Source organism: Schistocerca gregaria, chromosome 1 (genome assembly GCF_023897955.1).
Source record: "Schistocerca gregaria isolate iqSchGreg1 chromosome 1, iqSchGreg1.2, whole genome shotgun sequence".
NCBI lineage: Eukaryota > Metazoa > Arthropoda > Insecta > Orthoptera > Acrididae > Schistocerca > Schistocerca gregaria.
Genome location: NC_064920.1, coordinates 1,108,724,117 through 1,108,749,071, shown reverse-complemented (window position 1 = coordinate 1,108,749,071; position 24,955 = coordinate 1,108,724,117). Strand labels below are relative to the sequence as shown.

Sequence of the window (24,955 nt, the reverse complement as noted above, 5' to 3'; positions counted from 1 at the left end):
AAAACTCGCTAACCGATAAATCAGGCAAAATTGGCCAATGAGACATTAATTCGAAGTTTCCTCCGTCAAATCTAAACCTACCTGTACATACATGGCTGACCCAAAACATTGTGACCACTTCATACGTCGAGAGTGAACGAAGCATTGCGGCGAAGCTGAGAAGAAACGAATGTGTGTACACTGTGTTTCACATGCCCTCTCAAAGGTCTTCGAGAGGGTATATCTCAAGAAGCAACCGCATCACTTCACCTCCAAGGCGATAATGCCTGAGCGTCTGCCACGTGACATGGCTGCAAGCAATTCGGGAAAGATTCATCGGCCTGTCGCTACTTAAGCCGTTGCCCGGCTCGTAACCGGCAGTTGCACCTTGTCAACCCATCTGGGGCTGCCGATTTCCAGAGGTACGTGGAGCTGCCAGCAGTCTTCATCCTGACTATGCAGAGATTTGGCCTCTTGACATTTGGACCTCTCGGATTTTGGTATCTCGGCGTGTTACAGTGATTCTGTTTAGAGACAGACGCTTCAAAGGGTGGTCCTTACAGCTCTGACTCTTTGTAACTTAGCTATTCTAGGCGAACAGTTGAATTTTGGCTTAAACAGTCAGAGGCGTTTAGTAAGGCAGACCTCGATTGTCAACCTCTTTTTAGTGTTATTCTGAATTTATGCTCCAAGACGGAGAAGAGTAATAAACCTGGATGTTAGTTCTCCCGTGGCGGAGCTGATGTGGATCACTTCATGAAGAAAAATCTGATGAGCACACACTATTGTTGTTGTGTTCTTCAGTCCAGAGACTGGTTAGATGCAGCTCTCCATGCTACTCTATCCTGTGCAAGCTTCTTCATCTCCCAGTACCTACTGCAACCTACATCCTTCTGAATCTGTTTAGTGTATTCATCTCTTGGTCTCCTTCTACGATCTTTACCCTCCACGCTGCCCTCCAGTACTAAATTAGTAGATGTTCTACCAACCGATCCCTTCTTCTAGTCAAGTTGTACCACAAACTTCTCTTCTTTGAGCACTCACAGTGGATCAAGAATAAATTGAACAAAGATGAACTAAAGAGAAGTAGCAAAAATGAGATTAGTGATAAACTTATCATTAGAATTATGAACCACGAGGCAGATGAAGTTAAGCATTTCTGCTACCTTGGAAACAAAATAACATACGGCAGACGACGGAAGGAGGACAAAAAAAGGAGACTAACACTGCTAAAGAGCATATTGCTGGCCAGAAGAAGTCTGCTGTATCAAACATCGGCTTCGAGGAGGAAATTTTCAAGAATTTATATTTAGAGCACATCATTGTATGGTAGTTTAGCAGGAGAGACACCGACTGGAAGTGCATCACAGAAATTAAAACAAGGATAGCAATGGCAAAAGAGGCGTTTTATAAGAAAAGGAGAATTTTCTGCAGCGGTATGGACAGAGAAGCCAGGAAAAGACTCATAAAACGTCTTGTATGGAGTGTTCTTTTATATGGCGCTGAAACATGGACTATGAGGAAGAAAGACAGAGAAAGGCTGGAGGCTTTTGAGTCTGGACATGGGAGGATGGAAAGAATAAGTTGGATGGACAAAGTAAAAAAATGAAAAGATACTGAGAAGAGTGGCAGAGAAAAGACAGTTACTAGATGTAATAAAGAGAAGAAAAAGAAATTGGATTGGGCATATATTAAGAAAAAATGACGAACTGATAAAAAACAGTTTTGGAAGGTTATGTAGAAGGGAAAAGGAAGCGAGGAAGGAAGAGATTCCCGATACTGGATGACATGATGGACGGTACAACATACAGCAGCCTTAAGAAGGAAGCAATGGAGAGGCAAAGGACCTGCTGATATAACAGATAACAGATGATGATGATTGTATAGTAGTGAATCATGGGCCTAAGGAAAACCGAAAGAGAGGAGAATCGAAGCGTTTGATATATGGTGCTGTAAAAGTGTGTTGAAAATTAGGTGGACTGATAAGATCAGAAATGAGAAATCGTCCATAGGATCTGCAAAGAGAGGAACATGTGCGAAACACTGGCAAAAAGGAAAGAACAGCATGAGAGGGCATGTGTTAAGACACCAAGGAATAGCTTTTACGTCACTGCACGGAACTTTAGAAGGTAAAAATTGCAAAAGAAGACGGAAATTAGAATAGATCCAACAAATGATTGAGCTAGTTGGTTGCAAGTGCTACTCCGAGACGAATCGCCAACAACAATGAATGCAACATGCTCTCACGGCAGCATATTACCATGGAGACCTTTGGGAATTTAATCTTCGACACTGGCGGAAAGACAATCGGCCAAGAAATCAAACCACTTCCCCTCCCTCTGCCGGACAAATACTGCAAGCAAAAACTCCTCCCATTATCGGAATTTGAACCGGCCACGTCCGAAGCTATCACCGGCGCTACACTCCAATCGCTGAACAGCATAAATCAAGTTATTGATGTGAGGAAAATTTCCAGTTGTCATGAGGTCTTACACAATAAAATGTAGTAAATAGAGTCATTAGATGGTTTCACTTACCAATAGAGATGCCAGACTGGTCGAAGTAAGGAGCAACGAAGTCGATTACTTCTTCCCTCTCTGACGTCATTGTCAGCGGTGCGATGATCATGTCTGTCTCCTGAACATGAAACAATGTCACTGAGTCAGAAGAAGAACGGTTTTTAATTTGTTGCATCGTCGATAATGGAGGACAAAGAATTATAATTACTTGTCACTCTAACTAATACCGTGTTAACGATTTCTGGTAGCTGCGTTTTATTTTTTGATGCTCTCTGAATGGAATCTCACACACTTCCGTCCCGCCTAGGTAGATTTGTTAGTAATTAAGAACAATGCTTCAAAATAATAATTCAATAAAGACTTTGAGGTAACGGAGTCATAATGTTCAATGAACTTGAGACAATGGCAAATACCAAATTGTAATGGATCTGCCATATCTACACTAATAATAAATCTATGAAACTGTCGTATCTGTCTGAGCACGCTTCTCCAAAGCTGCTAGACGAATTTTCAAGGGTTTCACAGGCAACTTGGGCATAGAATCTGGCACCATATAGGATTAATTTAATGAAAATCACATTACGAAAAAAATATCAAAAATGAAAGCTTTATCCAAACTAATTTTATAAATGCGAAAGTAACTTTCTCCGTTACGTTTTCACGACTAACCCGCTGAATCTATTTCGCTGAAACTTGGTATGGAGACAGGTTGAACACTAGGGAAAAACGTAAGCTACTTTAGAAAGTGTGTAGTACAAGATACTTATTAATTTGAAGCATATTACGTGAAATAGAGAAAAATATTTACCCTTGGAAAAAGCTATTTACTCTTTGACTTTTGATCTTCATCAACAGGGAGCACCGGCTGTGACTGTCTGGCTGTTACCTCCAGGATCGATGGGATTTAATTACGTTCGAGCCTCGGTCACGATTAGCAAGAGTTTTTGTCGGTAAGCTCAGTCATGATGCAATATTTTACGAGTTGAAATTTATAACCCTCACCACCCTTGAAACACAAATGTGGCCCTGTTATCCATAGTCCAATCGGTGTATCTCTTCCTTCTGTTATTTTTCATTTATTCATTTATTATTATCTTTAATAGCAATTTATACTTATCTGGTAAAGCTGTTTGTAATTCCCTCCGATTGTCTGATGATGCCTAGCAGAGGCGAAACGCGGCTCAAGTGAACGTTTAATAAACCTATCTTGGGCAAGCAAGTGGTGGTCAGGTCGTATCATAAAGGCATATTAATGCCCACTAATAGGTAACTGAGGTATCTCCCTTCGAAAGATCCGAATCTTTTCAGATTAAGTGCTCTGTAATATTTCGAAAATGAAGGGGAAGCTTACAGTGGAATCACACATGGGAGTGATGGATATTTTCAAAACTGATCACGGCGATGTTGGTTAGTGAGAACTGACACAACGAATTCCGCGCCTGGTCTAACAGATTGGTCCAATATTTTCGACAAGCTCAAAATTTTAGGCCAATCGTGCTCAGTCAGTCAAAAATAATAAAGATGCTGTGTTAATGCGAAAAAGAATCTGCTGTATACAAAAACAACCGTGAAATTTTTCCATTTTAACTACAAAGAAAACGATAGCTATGATGAAACCCAGGACTTTTGCCTTTCGCTGGCAAGTGCTATCCCCAACACGACACGTCTTCACAGCTCCATTAGGTCGCATTGCCATTGTCCAGGCTGTTAAGGACCAGTTACAACAGTTGCGAACCAGCTTGCCTCAGGAGAGCATAGAATTGCTTTATGACTGCCTTCTCAACGAAATCAGAGCACGCATCCGTGGCAGAGGGGGTGCAACGCCGTGCTGATGAGTGGGTTTATAATCGCAAGTCCTTTGTAAATCTGAATCGATTTTGCTATAACTGAAATAAAAGCATATAGCCTTTCAATCTTGAAGATAAATTTCGCTTGCCTATCCGTTTCTGGGTGCTTAACTTTTCTTGGCAGGCAGTGTTTACTGAGTACTTGGCAAAGAGCTGGTAAATGAATAGCAGAAAGGCTTTTCTGCGGATCAGTATCGGGAATAATTTTGATTACTAAGGGCATGGGTATTTTCGAGTTTATCTCTAGGTGATCATTTTTAATTTATACATTAGATGTATTCGCAGTTGCGAATATGGACAACCATCAGCAGTAGAATGGAATGACGACAGTGAAAACCTGTGCCGCACACGGACTCGAAGTCGGATTTGCAGCTTGCCGAGGGCGGTCTCCTTACCATTTGGCTACCCGTACACGACTCACGGCCACACCCAAACTTCCATACGTCGTGAATCATGCGTCTTCAATCTGTACTCGTACATCCACTAAGCATACTCCCGTACAGGTGAGACATTGTACTTGAAAGTCGCTTGCCCGGTGTCGGCGGATAAATACGATACTGCACTGCCTGTGTTATTCCGGATTACGATGCAAAGTTCCTTCGCGCATGCCTGAGTCGTGATCGGGCAACAACACGGGAAGGCGACCGCTAGCGATAAATTCGAGTCCGGTCCGTCGCAAATTTTCACTTTCGTAATTCCATTATACAGCTGATTGTTGACCTTATTCGCAAATTGCGAATACATTTAATATGTTTCATAACGGCTGCAGTCGCTGTGGGGATTGTTCTTTTGGACCTGAATGCACGTGGAAAGGAAGTCTGCATCATAATTTAGAATAAAACAGGCACTTCAATATCGTATTTTAAATTTAGATATCTGCATTCCCAGCTTGCTCAGTCCCACAGATATAGTCTATCATTTAAATTTGTTTAGCGCTTAAGGGGGGAAGGACGTCAAACGGGCCGACTTGGAGCAGAAGAGGCGTCACAGGGCATTTTAATTTCCAGTGTCTATACTTTTACAAATAAATTCATCAAACTTTGTCAGCATCACTAGGAAGGATTCAGGATTCACACCCATTGCAGTGGAAGTTGGAAAACATAAAAAAATAATTTTTTTACGTGAGAAATTTCATCATTTTTTCACTTACTAATGGCTGCATTTGTTGCTACACGTACTCTTTTCTTCATAAATTAGAGAGATTCTTCGATGAATTTAGCACAGCATACATACCATACTGACAGGTGTATGAAACTGTAGAATTTATTTAATTTATGAAAAAAAAACGCTGAACTGTTATATTTTAATCTTCATGTTTAGAAAGACACAAATTTTATAGTTAATTACCTGAATTTTTACCACAGTTTTTAATAGATTTGGAAAATTCTAGAGTTTCATACACCTTTAAGTATGGGTTGTATGCTGTGCAAAATTTATTGAAGAATCTCTCTTACTTATGAAGAAGAGTGTACCTACAGCAACAAATGCAGCCATTAGTAAGTGAAAAAATGAAGAAATTTCACATTTAAAAAACATTATTTTGTATGTTTTCGAACGTCCACTGTTAAGAGTATGAATTCTGAATCCTTCCTGGTCATGCTGACAAAGTTTTATGAATTTATTTGTAAATGTATAGACAGTGGAAATTAAAATGTTCAGTGGTGTTTCTCCTGCTCCAAGTCGGCCCGTTCCACGTCCCACCCCCTTGACCTTTTAATTGAAACCAGTCATATATTATTATTTTCCGTTTAGATTACTTTAAAAAAGCCTATTGATCAAATTGTGACATTGTATGTGATTAGAAATGGAAAACTTAGTCTCTTTAAAAGACGTGAAATCTTTTAATTTTTTCGTAAATCATACAGAAAATGGGAGACGAAAGCTAATTCTTTTAGTCCGTGAGAGAAGTACGTGTGCTGTGAATGTCAGAGTGAATGGTATTTGTTCAGCTGTGAGACTTTTCAGCGTCAAAATCACCATAAGAAAGAAGAGATTCAACTGAGATTATTTTGAGACGACAGTAGACTCCAATTGGATAAGTTCTATGTGAGAAAGTGTTCAAAGCAACTGTTTACGATCTCTGGAGTTCGCGCTGTCACGCACGACTCTGATGCGTCCAGCGGATGGGGAAGTGCGGCTCACCCCCATGGCGAGGTCTCCGACGAGCCCGGTCCAGCTGCCGGAGGGCGACCGCGAGCCGAAGTCGTTGTCCTTGGCGGGCACCAGCTCGTAGTCGAAGTTCATGTGCGTCGGCTCGGCCAGCTTCTTCAGCAGGTCGATGCAGTAGCCGTCCCAGATGGGCTCGCCCTCCGGGCCCACCAAGGGCGCCCCCGTCTGCTCGTCGCGCACTGGGAACGACCAAGGCACGCCCTGTGTCGAAAGGACACCAACGGGTGGCGATCACGTGTTCGAGGGACACCGTCCGGTAAAAACATCAGCCATTTACAAGGAGATACGCTCAGTGTAGCGAAGCAACGCTAGTTACTTAAAAATACATGTCTTCCGGCCAATACCGCGTACCACTCAAGTTCCTTTCGGAGTACAGTAGAGTCTCGATAGTTCGAGGTGAACGGGACTGGAACCACCTCGAACTATCGAAAACTTGGACTATCGAAATTTAAATGGGAAAGAGACATACACTACTGGAAATTGAAATAAGAACACCGTGAATTCATTGTCCCAGGAAGGGGAAACTTTATTGACACATTCCTGGGGTCAGATACATCACACTGACAGAACCACAGGCACATAGACACAGGCAACAGAGCATGCACAATGTCGGCACTAGTACAGTGTATATCCACCTTTCGCAGCAATGCAGGTTGCTATTCTCCCATGGACACGATCGTAGAGATGCTGGATGTAGTCCTATGGAACGGCTTGCCATGCCATTTCCACCTGGCGCCTCAGTTGGACCAGCGTTCGTGCTGGGCGTGCAGACCGCGTGAGACGACGCTTCATCCAGTCCCAAACATGCTCAATGGGGGACAGATCCGGAGATCTTGCTGGCCAGGGTAGTTGACTTACACCTTCTAGAGCAAGTTGGGTGGCACGGGATACATGCGGACGTGCATTGTCCTGTTGGAACACCAAGCTGCCTTGCCGGTCTAGGAATTGTAGAACGATGGGTTCGATGACGGTTTGGATGTACCGTGCACTATTCAGTGTCCCCTCGACGATCACCAGAGGTGTACGGTCAGTGTAGGAGATCGCTCCCCACACCATGATGCCGGGTGTTGGCCCTGTGTGCCTCGGTCGTATGCAGTCCTGATTGTGGCGCTCACCTGCACGGCGCCAAACACCATACGACCATCATTGGCACCAAGGCAGAAGCGACTCTCATCGCTGAAGACGACACGTCTCCATTCGTCTCTCCATTCACGCCTGTCGCGACACCACTGGAGGCGGGGTGCACGATGTTGGGGCGTGAGCGGAAGACGGCCTAACGTTGTGCGGGACCGTAGTCCAGCTTCATGGAGACGGATGCGAATGGTCCTCCCCGATACCCCAGGAGCAATAGTGTCCCTAATTTGCTGGGAAGTGGCGGTGCGGTCCACTACGGCACTGTGTAGGATCCTACGGTCTTGGCGCGCATCCGTGCGTCGCTGCGGTCCGGTCCCAGGTCGACGGGCACGTGCACCTTCCGCCGACCACTGGCGACAACATCGATGTACTGTGGAGACCTCACGCCCCACGTGTTGAGCAATTCGGCGGTACGTCCACCCGGCCTCCCGCATGCCCACTATACGCCCTCGCTCAAAGTCCGTCAACTGCACATACGGTTCACGTCCACGCTGTAGCGGCATGCTACCAGTGTTAAAGACTGCGATGGAGCTCCGTATGCCGCGGCAAACTGGCTGACACTGACGGCGGCGGTGCACAAATGCTGCGCAGCTAGCGCCATTCGACGGCCAACACCGCGGTTCCTGGTGTGTCCGCTGTGCCGTGCGTGTTATCATTGCTTGTACAGCCCTCTCGCAGTGTCTGGAGCAAGTATGGTGGGTCTGACACACCGGTGTCAATGTGTTCTTTTTTCCATTTCCAGGAGTGTATTTTGAAAGATGGGAGAGCCAGTCCTGACAAAACTCCACCATCTGGTGAGCAAGATGTATGAGACAGGCGAAATACCCTCAGACTTCAAGAAGAATATAATAATTCAAATCCCAAAGAAAGCAGGTGTTGACAGATGTGAAAATTACCGAACAATCAGTTTAATAAGTCACAGCTGCAAAATACTAACGCGAATTCTTTACAGACGTATGGAAAAACTAGTAGAAGCCGACCTCGTGGAAGATCAGTTTGGATTCCGTAGAAATGTTGGAACACGTGAGGCAATACTGACTCTACGACTTACCTTAGAAGCTAGATTAAGGAAGGGCAAACCTACGTTTCTAGCATTTGTAGACTTAGAGAAAGCTTTTGACAATGTTGATTGGAATACTCTCTTTCAAATTCTGAAGGTGGCAGGGGTAAAATACAGGGAGCGAAAGGCTATTCACAATTTGTACAGAAACCAGATGGCAGGTATAAGGGTCGAGGGACATGAAAGGGAAGCAGTGGTTGGGAAGGGAGTGAGACAGGGTTGTAGTCTCTCCCCGGTGTTATTCAATCTGTATATTGAGCAAGCAGTGAAGGAAACAAAAGAAAAATTCGGAGTAGGAATTAAAATCCATGGAGAAGAAATAAAAACTTTGAAGTTCGCCGATGACACTGTAATTCTGTCAGAGAAAGCAAAGGACTTGGAAGAGCAGTTGAACGGAATGGATAGGGTCTTGAAAGGAGGATATAATATGAACATCTACAAAAGCAAAACGAGGATAATGGAATGTAGTCGAATTAAGGAAGTAGATTAGGAAATGAGACACTTCAAGTAGTAAAGGAGTTTTGCTATTTGGGAAGCAAAATAACTGATGATGGTCGAAGTAGAGAGGATATAAAATGTAGACTGGCTGTGGCAAGGAAAGCGTTTTTGAAGAAGAGAAATTTGTTAACATCGAGTATAGATTTAAGTGTCAGGAAGTCATGGAGTATAGCCATGTATGGAAGTGAAACATGGACGATAAATAGTTTGGACAAGAAGAGAATAGAAGCTGTCGAAATGTGGTGCTACAGAAGAATGCTGAAGATTAGATGGGTAGATCACATAACTAATGAGGAAGAATTGAATAGGATTGGGGAGAAGAGAAGTTTTTGGCACAACTTGACCAGAAGAAGGGATTGGTCGGTAGGACATGTTCTGAGGCATCAAGGGATCACCAATTTAGAATTGGAGGGCAGCGTGGAGGGTAAAAATCGTAGAGGGAGACCAAGAGATGAATACATTAAGCAGATTCAGAAGCATGTAGGTTGCAGTAGGTACTGGGAGATGAAGAAGGTTGCACAGGATAGAGTAGCATGGAGAGCTGCATCAAACCAGTCTCAGGACTGAAGACCATAACAGCAACAACAGAAAGCAGGTATAGATAGGAATTTTTGGGAATAATGATGAACGAAGGGAAATCTCCAAGAAGTAATGAAAGTTTTTTTAGCAAAATACTGCAGTAAAAGAAACCCTAACCTTTCCTTTTGTGTTATTCCGCTAATGTCGCGCGGGATTAGTCGAGCGGTCTAAGGCGCTGTATTCATGGACAGTGCGACTGGTCCCGGCGGAGGTTCGAGTCTTCCCTCGGGCATGGGTGTGTGTGTTTGTCCTTAGGATAATTTAGGTTAACTAGTGTGTAAGCTTAGGAACTGATGATCTTAGCAGTTGAGTCCCATAATATTTCACACACATATTTTTTATTCCGCTATGTGTTTGAGTACCCTTGTGTATTTCTGTTCTTCCTGCCTTTATGTGTTTATCTGATAAGAGTTATGTTGTAGAATTTTTCTAAGGGGATGTTTCAAGCGAATTGACGTGACGTGAAACTTACGTGATTTGATGTGATGTCGTGTGTGAATACACTCTGATATTGGCGTGACGTGATGGTCCATTGACGGCTATCGTGAATCGGCCCTATTTATTCCAGAGGGTCTCTGGAACGAATGTTATCGATATGTATCACAGGTCGTTTGCTCTTTTCCATTGTGCACTTCGACGCTTCGGTAGCGAGACTCACCTCTGCAGTGCCGACGCGGAAGAAGCGTTTGGCAGGCTTGAGCTGCGTGTTGAGTTGCAGCCCCTTTTCTGCCGACCAGTTACCCAGATCGATCTCCTCCGACCGGTTGACCATCCGCAGCTGCAGCGGCGTGTTGAAGGTGAGCTGGGCCGCCTGCATGCGGAAGAACAGCGTCGAGTTGGTTTGTCCACGCTGTAGGAAGGATAAAGACCTGTACGTTAGTGCCGAAATCGTAGACGCAATCAAGAAATTAGATAATGTTTCGTGAACAGGAAGCCAGAGCGGCTACAGTTTCCGTGCAGCAATGTCTAACACATGCCATTAAAAAAACCTGACATCGTAAACAAACATGAAGTCCATCTCTGTAACCGAATGGCATCACTAGGACTCAGGTTCGATTCCTGGTATCTCAAGGGATTTTTTGTTGATGAGTGGAATGGAACATTTTCTGTCAGGGATCACAATTGTATAATGAATTGCGCGAGGAGATGGAAAAGGTTAATATACAGCGTAATTTTTTCCACCGCATACAAATTCTAGGAATTGATCAATGAGAGGGAACTAATGTCGGAAATGCACGGTTTCCATGATAGAGACAACTTATTGTTACAGAAACTGCGGTCTAATAATCACTGTACCATGCAGCCTCAGTTACGGTATGTGTTGAAAACGGTTTCCATGTGACTCAACGCATGTGTATACTCGCCTAGCATGTTCTGTCTCACACGTTTACATCGGACAGGCTGCATCCAAACAGTGTAAAAGGCAGCACGAGTACGCTGCTCCAGTGTCTCTGCATCTGGAATGGGCTCTCCATACACGATATTTTTGAGATGAGATACCTCATAACGTGGAACCGCACGGACTGAAATCCAGTGAATGAGCAGGCCATGCCACTGGACCCCAGCGTCCGATCCATTGACCTTGGGAGACTTCACTGAAATGAGTTCAGACATCAACGGCGAAGCGGTCCGGAGCACCATCATGTAGCAACTACATAAACCTTTGAATAATCAATGGCACTTTTTCCAACAGGTGAGGCAAAGTGACCCGCAGAAACTCCGATAGTCCCGACCTATTAGGAGACGTGGAAGGAAGACTGGTCCCAAGACTCATTGCTCTACAGTACTAACATCAATCACATCAGTACGTAGCATCAACAGGTTAGTGTTCATCACGAACGTGGTTTTGCAGTCAGTGCAATGTTTACAAATGCAGAGTTGGCAGATGCCCAGTTGATGTATGGATTAGCACGAGGCAATAGCCGTGGCGCGGTACGTTTGTATCGAGACAGATTTCCAGAACAAAGGTGTCCCGACAGGAAGACGTTCGAAGCAATTGATCGGCGTCTTAGGGAGCACGGAACATTCCAGCCTTTGACTCGCGACTGGGGAAGACCTAGAGCGACGAGGACACCTGCAATGGACGAGGCAATTCTTCGTGCAGTTGACGATAACCCTAATGTCAGCGTCAGAGAAGTTGCTGCTGTACAAGGTAACAGTGACCACGTCACTGTATGGAGAGTGCTACGGGGGAACCGGTTGTTTCCATACCATGTACAGCGTGTGCAGGCACTATCAGCAGTTAACCCAGCCCACACTTTCCGGCTGACCAGTGCTGATTCGCTATAACCATACCATGGGGGTTCTGCATCCTATCCCACAAATGACCGTTATGGAAGTTGAAGATAACGCTCTGCATAAAGGTGGCCTCGTCTGTGAATAGGATGGATGATACACATCCTGGAATCATGGTTGCCTGGTGAAGAAACCAGTGACACAACTGCTCACGATGTCGCTAGAAAGCCCTGCACACGCTGTAAGTGATAAGGATAGTAACAACTGTCATGGAGAATGTTCCACACAGTCGCCTGGCTTACCCTGTACTGGCGGGCCAACTGCCTGGTACTGTCACGGCGGCCGCCTTCCACAGTGTTAATCACATTTTCCTACAAATCTGATGTCCGAACATTGTGGGTACGTTCTTAATGATTTCCTGCTTTCTGAAACGGCCCTGCCTCAGAAAAACGGCGAAACACTGTAGCAAACATTGAATGCAGTGGTTGTTGCCCACTGGGATAGGTCTCCTGATACAAGCTTGCTGCTCACTACCCGTTGCCATTTGCCTTTCCGTAAGTAAACAACATGTCGGCAAGCTCTCGATTCGAATACGGAACCATTGTGTACAACGCTGTATATCACATCCATTACGAGGTGAGTCAGTAAGAGAGGTGACTCAGACACAACGTTACCAATGACTGTGGCAGGGGAGGGCGCAAGGCCATGACGTATGCAGAACAGTACCACCCTCCAGAAGGAATACATGCATGCTCTAAGTGTGGCTGCATGGTACAGCGTATATTAGTCCGCAGCCTCTGTAACAAAGTAACAAAGTGGACATAAGTTCATTAGACCTTTTTTGTCCCGTATTCTATAATCGTTCAGTCAGAGAGTTTATACATTGCACCAAAAAAATCATTCGGTATAGATTTATTTAAAAAGACAGTAATAATATCTACTACACAGTTAAATATTACTCAGAGCAGGGTTCATTAACGAAACGGGACAACCACACACCCTGTTACACTTAAAGTAGATAATCACATTGTAATGTAGATAATCTTGTATCAAAATTTATAGTGCACTGTAACAATATTATTTGTTATTCTCCATTCTCCTGAGGTAAACAACTCACTCGTGTTGCGAGAATAAGCTGACTCAGTTTTCCAGACGTACTGTGGTAGGACATGGAGGTGTGCTTGGAGCATGGCATCATGTGTGTGGTTTGGAGCATGGTATCATGTGTGTGGATTGGAGCATAGGTCTGGGTCTGGAGTCAGTTTTCCGGACAGACTGAAAGAATGGCGAGGGGCATACCAGCGTGTTCGTGGTCCACTGTAAAGAAACAGTGCTAAACTACTTTCTTATTATATAAGTTATCTTGTGCAAATTGTGCATGATCAGAAGCGCATTATACAATAGGGACAAGCCGAATGAGACAGTGAAGTCGTTAAGACAATGACATCATATTCGGGAAGATGGAGTCTCCTCTGTCGGCTGATCCTAATTTAGGTTTTCTGTGGTTTTCCTAAAGTAATATACTTTAAGAAGGTTTAAAGGGCCCCTTGATTTGCCAGCAAGAGCTGCTGATAAAATTTCTTTACTGGACTGCCAGTTTCGGCCCACAGATCATCATCAGGTTGTAAATGTTTTGATGAACCTGCTGATAGTCTGCAGTCTGAAATTGGTTGTTCAATAAAGAAATTTTATGAGCATGTCAAAACGTTTTTCCTAAATTATTTCCAGCAAGATCTCACAATTTTAAACATGGCTGACAGCAGAAACCGTAAATAAATTCTCAATGTCCAAAGTTTACAGCCAACCGGTTGCATAAGTTTAACGTAAGAAATTTTGACCAGGTTTCGATACCACTAAGGGTAACTTCTTCAGAAGGAAGTTACATATATTACATTGTAAACATACATGGTAAGCAAAAGAGCTCAAGTGAAACAATAGAAAATATGGTGTAAAGTCCTCCACGGAAACAGTAAAAATTGTTACACAGATAGAGCTTGTTAAAAGCTGTTAAAAGGACATTACGTCATGTAATTTACGTGCAACCAGTTGGTTGCATAATTTATATATTCCACGATGGCTCCTTCAGTGGGTCCACAGGCGACCACCGTTCTTATCCTTCTAACGACATATTATACAGGGTGGGTCTTTTCTGATAGCGGCTATCGACACGAATCCAATTATGTGTAACAGTAATGTATTTGAAGGTCAACGAAGGTCAAAAAGGTGGCATTATCGTCCATTTACAGAAAGTGCTCGAAGTGATGATCATTGGTATCAATGCAGTGCTGCAGTCTTCTTATCATGGACTGAGTGGTATTACTTATCAAATCGGCACTTACCGAAGCACATGCTCCGACAATTCTCTCTCGTAGATCGAGCAAATAGTAAATATGCCGAATACGGCGTCTCTATCTAACGCGCCACTAACATGTAAACACCATACGACGGCTTCGCAATACAACTCTAATAGGGACGGTAAGACTAGTATCATCGAATCAAGCGAATGTGAATGATGCATTCCTTCGAAGAACAAGTCGATATGATTCACATTTATGGAGAATGCCAACGAAATTCAGTGAGAGCTAGAGACTTATACGCTGAAAGATATCCTCAACGCACTCACCCTACATGTGATACATGTAAATACGTGTATGATAAATTGAGAACAACTGGATCTTTAACGCATCGGAAACATTTCCGACAAAGGAAAGTTACTAACGAGGAAACAGAAATTGGTATTCTTGCCACTGTGGTTCGAGATCCTTGATGAGCCAGAGTAGTGTTGTTCGTGTGTTGCATCGAGATTAATATCATCCTTACCATATCAGTCTCCATCAAGAATTAACTGGTACGGATTGTATGTGTTGCACTGAATTCTGCCGATTTGCTCAACTTCAGATTCAGAGGGGTGACACATTTATTAATTTGATTTCATTTACTGACAAGGTTACATTCACGCACCATGGAAATGTTAATTTGCAGAACATGCATTATTGGGCAACTGAAAATCAATTTTGGCTGCGGCAAGTTGCACACAAAAACCGTGGTCGGTGGATGTATGATGTGGGATTCTGGAGGACAGAATTATAGGACCCTATTTCATCGAAGGAAATATTAATGGTAGGAAGAACATCACATTCCTGCAAGAAACATTAGGTGTGTTATTAGAAGTAATACCTTTAGGAATAAAGCACAGAATGTAGAATCAACACGATGGGTGTCCGGCACATTTTTCGCTGATGGCTAGAAATGAGTTGCAGAGACAATTCTCAAATCGTTGAATTGGACGTGGAGGAGGTGTGTCGTGGCCGGCTCGTTTGCCAGAATTGAGGCCTCTGGATTTTTTCTAGTGAGGATTCGTAGAAGACATTGTTTATAAAGGTGTTCCAACTACACCTGAAGATATGCGTGAGAAAATTGTCAGAACATGTGCTTCGATAAGTGCGATGTGATAAGGAATACCACTCAATCAATGATGCGAAGATTGCAACACTGCATTGATACCAATGGTCATCACTTCGAACACCTTCTGTAAATGGACTTTCATGCCACCTTTTTGACCTTCGCTGACTTTCACAGACCTTACTGTTATGCATCATTGGTTTCGTCTCGAAAGCCGCTATCAGAAAATAAGTACCAAACTACAGCACCCCATTTAAAAAGCAAAGTTGACCTTCACGTCTCTGAAGCGATCCCACCTAGTAGCAAAAAACTAACGTCATATCATGGGACCCGTTGTTCCAAGCAACTTTTGTCCCACAAACTTTTCAGCTCCTATCATACATTCGGAGTTATTCTTTGTGGCAATAGTTAGTGACCCACCATGTACATTTGAGCTATTTATTTTCATTATGATAACAAACCCTATATCATTGCCAGATGGTCCCTGTATGAATAAATAAATCAATAAAAAATATTGTGGGAAGCGTTTGGGAGAAAGACGCCATTAAAGCAATAAGTAAGAAGATGTAAATGTTATAGTACCTCACTAATGATATGTCTAATAAGAAATAAATATCCCTCAATGCTATAGACACTACTTCACAGTAATTCTACCAGGAGCACTTTATGCAGCAGAGTTTTTAACTCTAAACGAAACAGCGATGATAGAAGCACTGGAAACCACAGAAAGAAAAATACTAAGAAAAATTTTGGGACAAGTTAAAGAACAAACACGATACAGAGGACCAAATAATAGTAAATATTACACACGCACTGAAAAAATTACAGACTTGACAGGGAAAAGAAGAAAACTTTCTGTAGCTTCATACAAAGGATGAATACCAACATATCGACAAAGAGCCTGTTCATTCATTTCGATAACCTAAAAATGGATGGTAGATGGTGCAAAGTAATTGGAAGGAACACAGAAGAAATCCTAATCACTCAGCAAGATACTGTAGCACGGCTGCCACTAAGACAGAAATTTCAGGATTCCAAAGGTCTACATGGAAAACAGAAGATGACAGGAGTCACTTGGACAGAAGAAAGAAGAGAGAAACCTCGAGAAATGATGAGAGAAATTTGGAAGAAAATATAGGAGAAACAGTTGAAATAAACTTAGTACAGAATAGCTCATTCGTAGAAGAAGAATGAAAGCAGTGCACTCAGCTTCATGAGGAAGAGTGAAGAGATACTTGGAAGGCAAATAGTGGAGCCAAGGCTTGGAAAGCTGACAGCCGTTGGGACAGGACTATGCCTACGGCATTCCCTTCAGACCAGAATCAAATGACGTCACTAGCAGACAAAGACACCGAGGTCGGTTGGTATCGTGTGACCTTCAGGCCCTGATGGTGTAGGTCGTCTTTAAAATACAACCTGTACAACAATATACAGTTAATCACAGGTCGTCTTTATAAATACATCCTGTACAACAATATACAGTTAATCACAGATATGGCTACTACCTTAGAATTAGGCATGGGCATATCTAGAGAGGAGGTTCTTACTAGGGCGACCAACACTTGCGTGTCGTTTTAAGCGAGATAGTGAACATCTGACTTTGATTTTAAGAAACATTTAAGGGAGATTTAGCAGAAATAAATTTCAGTTGCACAAGACCGTCGAATTTTCTTGGTGTGGCCTACAGTGGAGATACAAATATAAAAGAACTGGCATACTTTGCGACTTTTACTCTATTATGTCATATAGTACCAATTTACTGGTAACTGCACAAACTGAAAAAAGCGTGTAACAAGACTCAGTTGTGGTACAAATTCAGAGATGAATATTACACTCCAGTGTTCTAAATATGTTTGACAATTTTTCTGGCATGTCACACTACGACTGTCCTTTCATTTTTGGGTCTGTGGAATGAAAAAGAATCTAAACTAAACATAACAATTTATTTGTTCACTGCACATAACACAAAAATTCAATCGCAATACAATCCCACAAATTTGTATAGTGTGTTCCCTAGAAGTACTTATGTACAGAAGCTGCAGAATTCTACAACCTTGTAGCTTCCAGTGCAAATTTAAAATACACTTTGCAGTTATAATCCAAATGGTTTCTGTCATAAACTCTGACTTTATCAGTCTACTGCTGTTTCTCTAAACAATCCACTTAGTGTTCATCGGGGAATCAACTCTTTCGAAGCATTGCGAAATTTTCTTGCGCTGTGTGTCAAATAATAAAGTAAGGAGCGTCCTGCTTGTTGCTGCAGGGCCGACTGCACCAACGCCGATTAAAAGTTTACCGCGGTCAAGTCAGCATTTAACCCTGATTAACTCGATATTCGGCTGTACCAACCTCGATCAAAATTAATCGAGGGATTTGATCGCGATTAAAGTTAACCGAGCTCGAAGCGTCGATTATCTTGAATTGATCGTGGTTAACGTATTGTAAACACGTAACATGGCAGCGCGTTTTGACGTTTTAGATGGCACAGAAGACGATTAAATGCTGTATCTTCAACATATAAATCGTCGCAACCATGTTGGTGTACTTGTGGAAAGGGGAAATCCTTTCGAAGATTACGGTGACCGGAAATTTGAAGAGAGGTTTCGTCTTTCAAAAGAAACAGTGTGGTGGTTATTGGATCAAATCAACGATAGGTTAGAATTTCTAACTTACTCAAATAATCCTGTCTCGCCCATGAACAGACTTCTGATAACATTAAGGGCATACGCAAATGGAGCATTTAATATAGTTATTGGTGACAGTGCTAATGTACATTCTAAAACGGCGCAAAGAATTATAAGTGAAGTGTCGGAAATCATAGCAACAATGTCTCATCAATGAGCGGAAGTACGCTCTGTGATGGATGGTTTCAACACACTGGCTGGATTTCCTGGAGTCATTGGTACGGTGGATTGCACTCACATAAGGATTCAGACACCTGGGGGAACAGAACGCAGAACTTTTCCGCAATAGGAAATCATATTTCTCCTTTAACTGTCAAACAATCAGCGACCACAATTTAATAATACGGGTCATTGTGGCTCGGTGGCCTGGCTCTGTGCACGATAGTACAAAATTTCGTAATTGCTCTCGAAGGGCACAGTTTGTGACTGGTGAAATACGAGTCGGTCCCTTACTAGGAGATGGTGGCTATGCTTGCAGACCTTACTTATTGACACCACTTTCAAATCCACAGAGTGCGACATAATAGGGCTCACATTACAACAAGGAACACTGTGGAGAGACAATATGGTTTTTGGAAGAGGAGATTCCCTATTTTATCTATGGGAATGAGGTGTAATCCACAAAAGACAATGGCAATTCTAGTGAGTACGGCTGTCTTGTGTAATATTGCAAGGAGCACAAGAAAGGAAGAGCCACTAGAAGATACGGAAATTATGCGGCTGCTGAGGCTATTACGTAGCGAGAAGGGCCCGATAGCGAAGATAACGAGCCAATGCCTCCCGGTCAACACATGTATAGTGATGACACATTACCAGGAGGAGCAGTTCGTCGCACTATAATTGATCAACATTTTCACTGAGGTAAACTGTTACATAATACATGAAAAATATGTAATTATTTTTATTTGAAATTATTATAGTGCACAAATAACAGAATGTTTTTTTAACATTTACATTACAATCGGTGGAATTCTTCCGCTTCCAATATTTTAATTTTTATTTTAGTGCAAGCATTTTGAGATTTTTTATCCTCATTTCTTTCATATGTCCTCTCTTCATCATTTCCAGATGCTGCTGGAGTACTTCCACCCTCTTCTGCATCACAGTGTCCAATGCAGAGGAGGAAGTTGGTTTAGGTCTCGGTGGCATCCTTCTCCAATGACATGTTTCTTGTGTTCCTGCACTTGAAGGTTTGGAGAAGGATTGTTGAACATTCTCCATAAGAATCTGTGCTGGGACCAGGCTTTCGTCAGCTTCAGCAGCAATTACAGTTCCATTACTGTTTGTGGTGCTGCTGGCATCGCCAACTGCTGCATCATCAACTACATCTACATTTAGATCCATTATTACACTATAATGTGCATCCGAATCAAGGGTACTTTCCAGTGGCTTCAATGATGAGCCAACTATTTCCAGTAGTTTTGCCTCGTGTGGACTCTTTTTAGGTACTGGTACTAACTTCCCTCCTCCTGTTTTAAAGACTTGAACCTTCTCTTTAGCCAAATCGTTCCACAACCTCCTCTTCAAATTCTCGTAACTTGTTTTAAGCCTTACCGGCCTTCTTTTTGTTACACCTGAAATGGATATATTTTGCAGTAGCTGATATCATTTTGGTTGTGTGTATCTTGAATTGTTATTTAATATTAATCTAAGCACCATGAAAAATAGTGTTTTAATTTACATTAGTGACATATATTTATTGATTTATGATGCAAATAAAATTTAATCTTAGCTGGTGTTGAATTGAATTGTGTTGCTATATTTTCCCATGCATCCAGTTTTCCCTAACTGTGCAACCATTTGTTTTTTTACACACTAATATACGTGAGTTGGAGGCGACCAACTATAAAAGTATGTCTACTCCGAATTTGAAAAACTTCGGCGTTCTTTTCTTGTTCTCCTTAGTGCAGTAACAACGCTAACGTTACGCCAATAATATGAACAGCGCGCGTAAGTACCACAGACCCAGGCGGTTACAACACCCTAGCCACAGGCAGACAGCCAATATCATTATCTTTGCATGTACATGGGCACTTTCCTTTGTAACCGCAGTCAAACTCCCGGTTAGCTAAACACGTTTTGGTAAACATCAACTACATCTACATTTAGATCCATTATTACACTGTAGTGTGCATCCGAATCAAGGGTACCTTCCAGTGGCTTCTGATGAGCCAACTGTTTCCAGTAGTTGGTGCAGCACAGACACAACTTAATAGCGATTAAGTTTTAACCGTGATCACGCGAAACTCGGTTATCTTGCTTTTTAATCGGCGTTGGTGCAGTTAGTCATTCACTGTGTTATTTGTACCACAGTTACTGATCACTACGAGACGAGCGCATCCGTAGGTTGGCAGTACTGTACTGACAAGTGAACATTCCCCCTGTCACGACCCCTCTAGATGCGTAGGCTACGTCATTCCTTCGTCACTATTCGCATTCCTTTGAGCCAAACACTCTTCTTTCTGTAGAACCAAACGGGAATAACACTGTTTGTCGACAACAGTGTCGATTAATATACGAAACCTTTACGAGATCTATCGATCAAGGAGATTAACTATCGATTGTACTTCGAGGAATTAATGTTACGCCCGGGTTCCCGGGTTCGATTCCCGGCGGGGTCAGGGATTTTCTCTGCCTCGTGATGGCTGGGTGTTGTGTGATGTCCTTACGTTAGTTAGGTTTAAGTAGTTCTAAGTTCTAGGGGACTGATGACCATCGATGTTAAGTCCCATAGTGCTCAGAGCCATTTGAACCATTTTTGAATTAATGTTAAAGAGGCGTTCAGTAACGGAGTAGAGAGTTGGTCACCCCGGTGCTTACCGGCGCGATGGCCCTGAGGAAGGCGTCGTAGTTGCCGGTGGCGTTGGGGGGCGGCTCGGTGGCGTCCTCGGCGTCCACGCCCCCGCCCCCGCCCCCGCCGCCCTCGTCGTCCGACGGCGAGCCGGCGTCGGCGGCGCTGCACTGCTTCGGCACCGGCCGCACCTCCAGCCCCTTGCTGTGCAGCTCCGTCAGCGCCTCCACCACGGCGGACAGCGCTGCGCGCAGGTACGCGGGCGCCACCTGCAGCCAGTGGCCGATACAGAAGAACCTCGGGGAGGGGGCGCTAGAGATACACAACTGGCCTTTAAAATTGCTGCACCACGAAGATGACGTGCTACAGACGCGAAATTTAACCGGCAGGAAGAACATGATGTGATATGCAAATGATTAGCTTTCAGAGCATTCACACAAGGTTGGCGACGGTGGTGACACCTACAACGTGCTGACATGACGAATGTTTCCAACCGTTTTTTCATACGCAAACAGCAGTTGGCCGGCGTTGCCTGGTGAAACGTTATTGTGATGCCTCGTGTAAGGAGGAGAAATCCGTACCATCACGTTTCCGGCTTTGATAAAGGTCGGATCGCAGCCTATCGCGATTGTGTTTTATCGTATCGCGACATTGCTGCTCGTGTTGGTCGAGATCCAATGACTGTTAGCAGAATATGGAATCGGAGGGTTCAGGAGGGTAATAGGAACGCCGTGCTGGATCCCAACGGCCTCGTATCACTAGCAGTCGAGATGACAGGCATTTTATCCTCATGGCTGTAACGGATCGTGCAGCCACGTCTCGATCTCTGAGTCAACAGATGGGGTCGTTTGCAAGACAACAACCATCTGCACGAACAGTTCGACTTCGTTTGCAGCAGCCTGGACTATCAGCTCGGAGACCGTGGCCGCGGTTACCCTTGACGCTGCATCACAGACAGGAGCGCCTGCGAAGGTGTACTCAACGACGAACCTGGGTGTACGAATGGCAAAACGTCATTTTTTCGGACGAATCCAGGTTCTGTTTACAGCATCATGATGGTCGCATCCGTGTATGGCGACATCCCGGTGAACCCACATTAGAAGCGTGTATTCGTCATCGCCATACTAACGTATCACCCGGCGTGATGGTATGGGGTGGAATTGGTTACACGTCTGTATCACCTCTTGTTCACATTCACGGCACTTTGAACAGTGGACGCTACATTTCAGATGTGTTACGACAAGTGGCTCTACCCTTCATTCGATCGCTGAGAAACTCTACATTTCACCAGGATAGTGCACGACCGCATGTTTCCGATCCTGTACGGGCCTTTCTGGATACAGAAAATGTTCGACACCTGCCCTGACCAAAACATTCTCCAGATCTCTCAGCAACTGAAAACGTCTGGTCAATGGTGGCCGAGCAACTGGCTCGTCACAATACGCCAGTCACTACTGTTGATGAACTGTGGTATCGTGTTGAAGCTGCATGGGCAGCTGTACCTGTACACGCTATCCAAGCTCTGTTTGACTCAATGCCCAAGCGTATCAAGGCCGTTATTACGGCCAGAGGTGGTTGTTTTGGGTACTGATTTCTCAGGATCTATGCACCCAAAATGCATGAAAATGTAATCACGGGTCAGTTCTAGTATAATATATTTGTTTATCATCTGCATTTATTCTTGATGTAGCAATTTTAAAGGCCAGTAGTGTGTCTTGAGTTACCTTTAGTTTTACCGTAATAAAAAATAATCAAGTCACGTGCTAAGTTTAAGAAAGTTTTATTTAAACTGATTATACACATATACAAGACAATTGCCATCTTATTATATACAAAAGTTACAATTGTGGTTTTCCACCTTAAATGATGAATTCTATGCGCCTGTTCTTCCTGGCAAATTGGTTAATTACATCGTCAATAGGACAATCAATGTCAGGTTGACTGTTCCAACAGAGCTAAGCAATTAAGTCGCTCCTCCTTCATTGTCGACCTCAACCATGTCTTTGTACGCCGCAATGTTGAAAAATTTCTTTCTACTGTAGCAATAGATGCAGGTAGACAAGTAAATATTTTGTACAGCGTGCGCAAAGCATGGCAGTCGGATCTAGGACAAACAGAGAAAGTTTGCATAACAGAATCACGATTATTAAGGGCGTTTATGCTCGTTTGCTTCTACTGAAGAATCTCTCCAATTAGTCTCTCTTTAATCACAAAGAGTGATTCTTCTTCAAAGAACGGTAATTCAGTTAAGCACTGATTCAATTTATGTGCCAGATCATTACCGTCATGTTTCAGTAGTTGTGAGGGCAAAAGTACGAGGGCTATTCAATAAAGAATGATCATAATTTTTTCCTGACAACATACATTTACTCATCCTCATAATTTTGATAGTCCTTCTCAAAGTAGTCTCTCATGAATGCGATGTACTTGTCGCAGCGTTTCTGCCAGTCTTCAAATACATACTGGAAACCATTTTTTAAACGTCCTTCAAAATTGCCTCCGCAGCCTTCACCAGTGCTTGTGATAGCTGATAATGCCTCCCCCGAAGGCGTTTCTTCATTTTAAGGAATAGCAAAAAGTCTCATAGGGCTAAATCCGGACTATAGGGAGGGTGAGGGATGCCCTTCACGTTGGTTTTTGCAAGATATTCAGCAACAACATCGGCAATATGCAGCCGCGCATTATCGTGGTGCAGCATCCAGCCTGCTTCACGGAAATGTGGTCTTTTGCGCCTGACATGGACTTCCAGTGTGTTCAGGACAGCCCTGTAGTATTGTCCAGTTACAGGTGTGTGTGCAGGTGCTGATAAAGCATTCCAAGAATATCAAAGACTAATATGAACACCACTTTTTCAGCAGAAGCAACCACTTTTGTCTTTTTGGGGGTTGGTGATGAAGGAGATATCGACACGGAGCTTTGTCGTTTCCTCTCAGGATCAAAATGATGTAACCAAGTTTCATCAGCAGTGATTTCATTTGAAAGGAACTCCGGACCTTCCTCTAACATCAGTTTTAACTGCATGCAGACTTGCACTCGAATGTCCTTTTGTTCGGGAACAGTCTTGGAACCTATCGCGCACAAACACGTGTCACGTGTAATTTTTCTCTCGCCAACGTGTGGGCGGCACCCAATGAAATTTTCAGTATTTCGGAAAGTGATCTTAAGATAATTCGTCGATCCTCTCTCACAATGACAGCAGCAGTGTTGATGTTTTCTTCCGTCAGAGCAGTGACTGGAGCACCGGGTGCACCTTCCTTTGAAATTGATTGTCTCCCCTCTTTAAACCACCTTCGAGCTGCGCTGTAGGGAAAAACAGAATCGCCATAGGCCACCTGTCACATTGCATAGCCCTCAGCTAAAGATTCGTTGAGACGAAAGCAGAATTTCAAAGCCGCATATTGTTCCTCGCTTGCTACAGCAATGAAACTACTACGGCATGTTCGTTGCACATTAAGCTAACAGACTATCATAAGATTAAATTTTAGCGTGAGAAATTATGACCATAAAAAATTATGATCATTCTTTATTGAACAGCCCTCGTATGTTGAATTTTAAATGAATGTTGACTAGCTTCCTATTCGGCGAATAGTCCGTATTTATAGCGCTACTTATCGAATGTTCTCTGTACAAGAAAACAGTAGAATATTCGCGACATTTCTCGAACAAATGCCAGACAGAATAACGTATCGAGACGACTAGAATGGTCGCGACTTTTCTCGTGGATATGTGTTAGCTATCGACGTGGCTTACAGAAACGTATAAAATACGACGACGCGGACGCGCGTCCAACATGGGAAAGTATAACTGCTCGATAACTCGATTCAGTCGAGTCGACTGACGAAAGAAACGAACGAAAATCGTGTGAGCCGACAGGCAGGGGCGGCGCGCAAAGGGCCGCTGCCTGCGGCCGAATGCAAACAGCATATTCCACAATTTTAACATCATCTAGCTAGGCGCGAGAGGACGACAACATTTACATGCATCTATCTTTGTTGGTGGTCCATCATCTATGCATTACATTTCGATATACATTCCTGAAGGCGATATGCAATGTATAA

At 43.4% G+C, this 24,955-nt stretch overlaps 1 protein-coding gene across 1 annotated transcript in view; it reads right to left on the bottom strand.

The window, feature by feature from the left end:
• The window catches only part of LOC126315899 (ionotropic receptor 25a), a 208,827-nt gene that overhangs the window by 75,705 nt on the left and 108,167 nt on the right, over nucleotides 1–24,955 (bottom strand). Inside the window, exons 7-10 of the mRNA XM_049992710.1 lie at nucleotides 20,927–21,166; nucleotides 10,444–10,635; nucleotides 6,488–6,715; nucleotides 2,517–2,616 (exon numbers count right to left, since the gene is read on the bottom strand). Coding sequence (XP_049848667.1) covers nucleotides 2,517–2,616; nucleotides 6,488–6,715; nucleotides 10,444–10,635; nucleotides 20,927–21,166 — 760 coding nt within the window. The remainder of the gene's footprint in view (nucleotides 1–2,516; nucleotides 2,617–6,487; nucleotides 6,716–10,443; nucleotides 10,636–20,926; nucleotides 21,167–24,955) is intronic.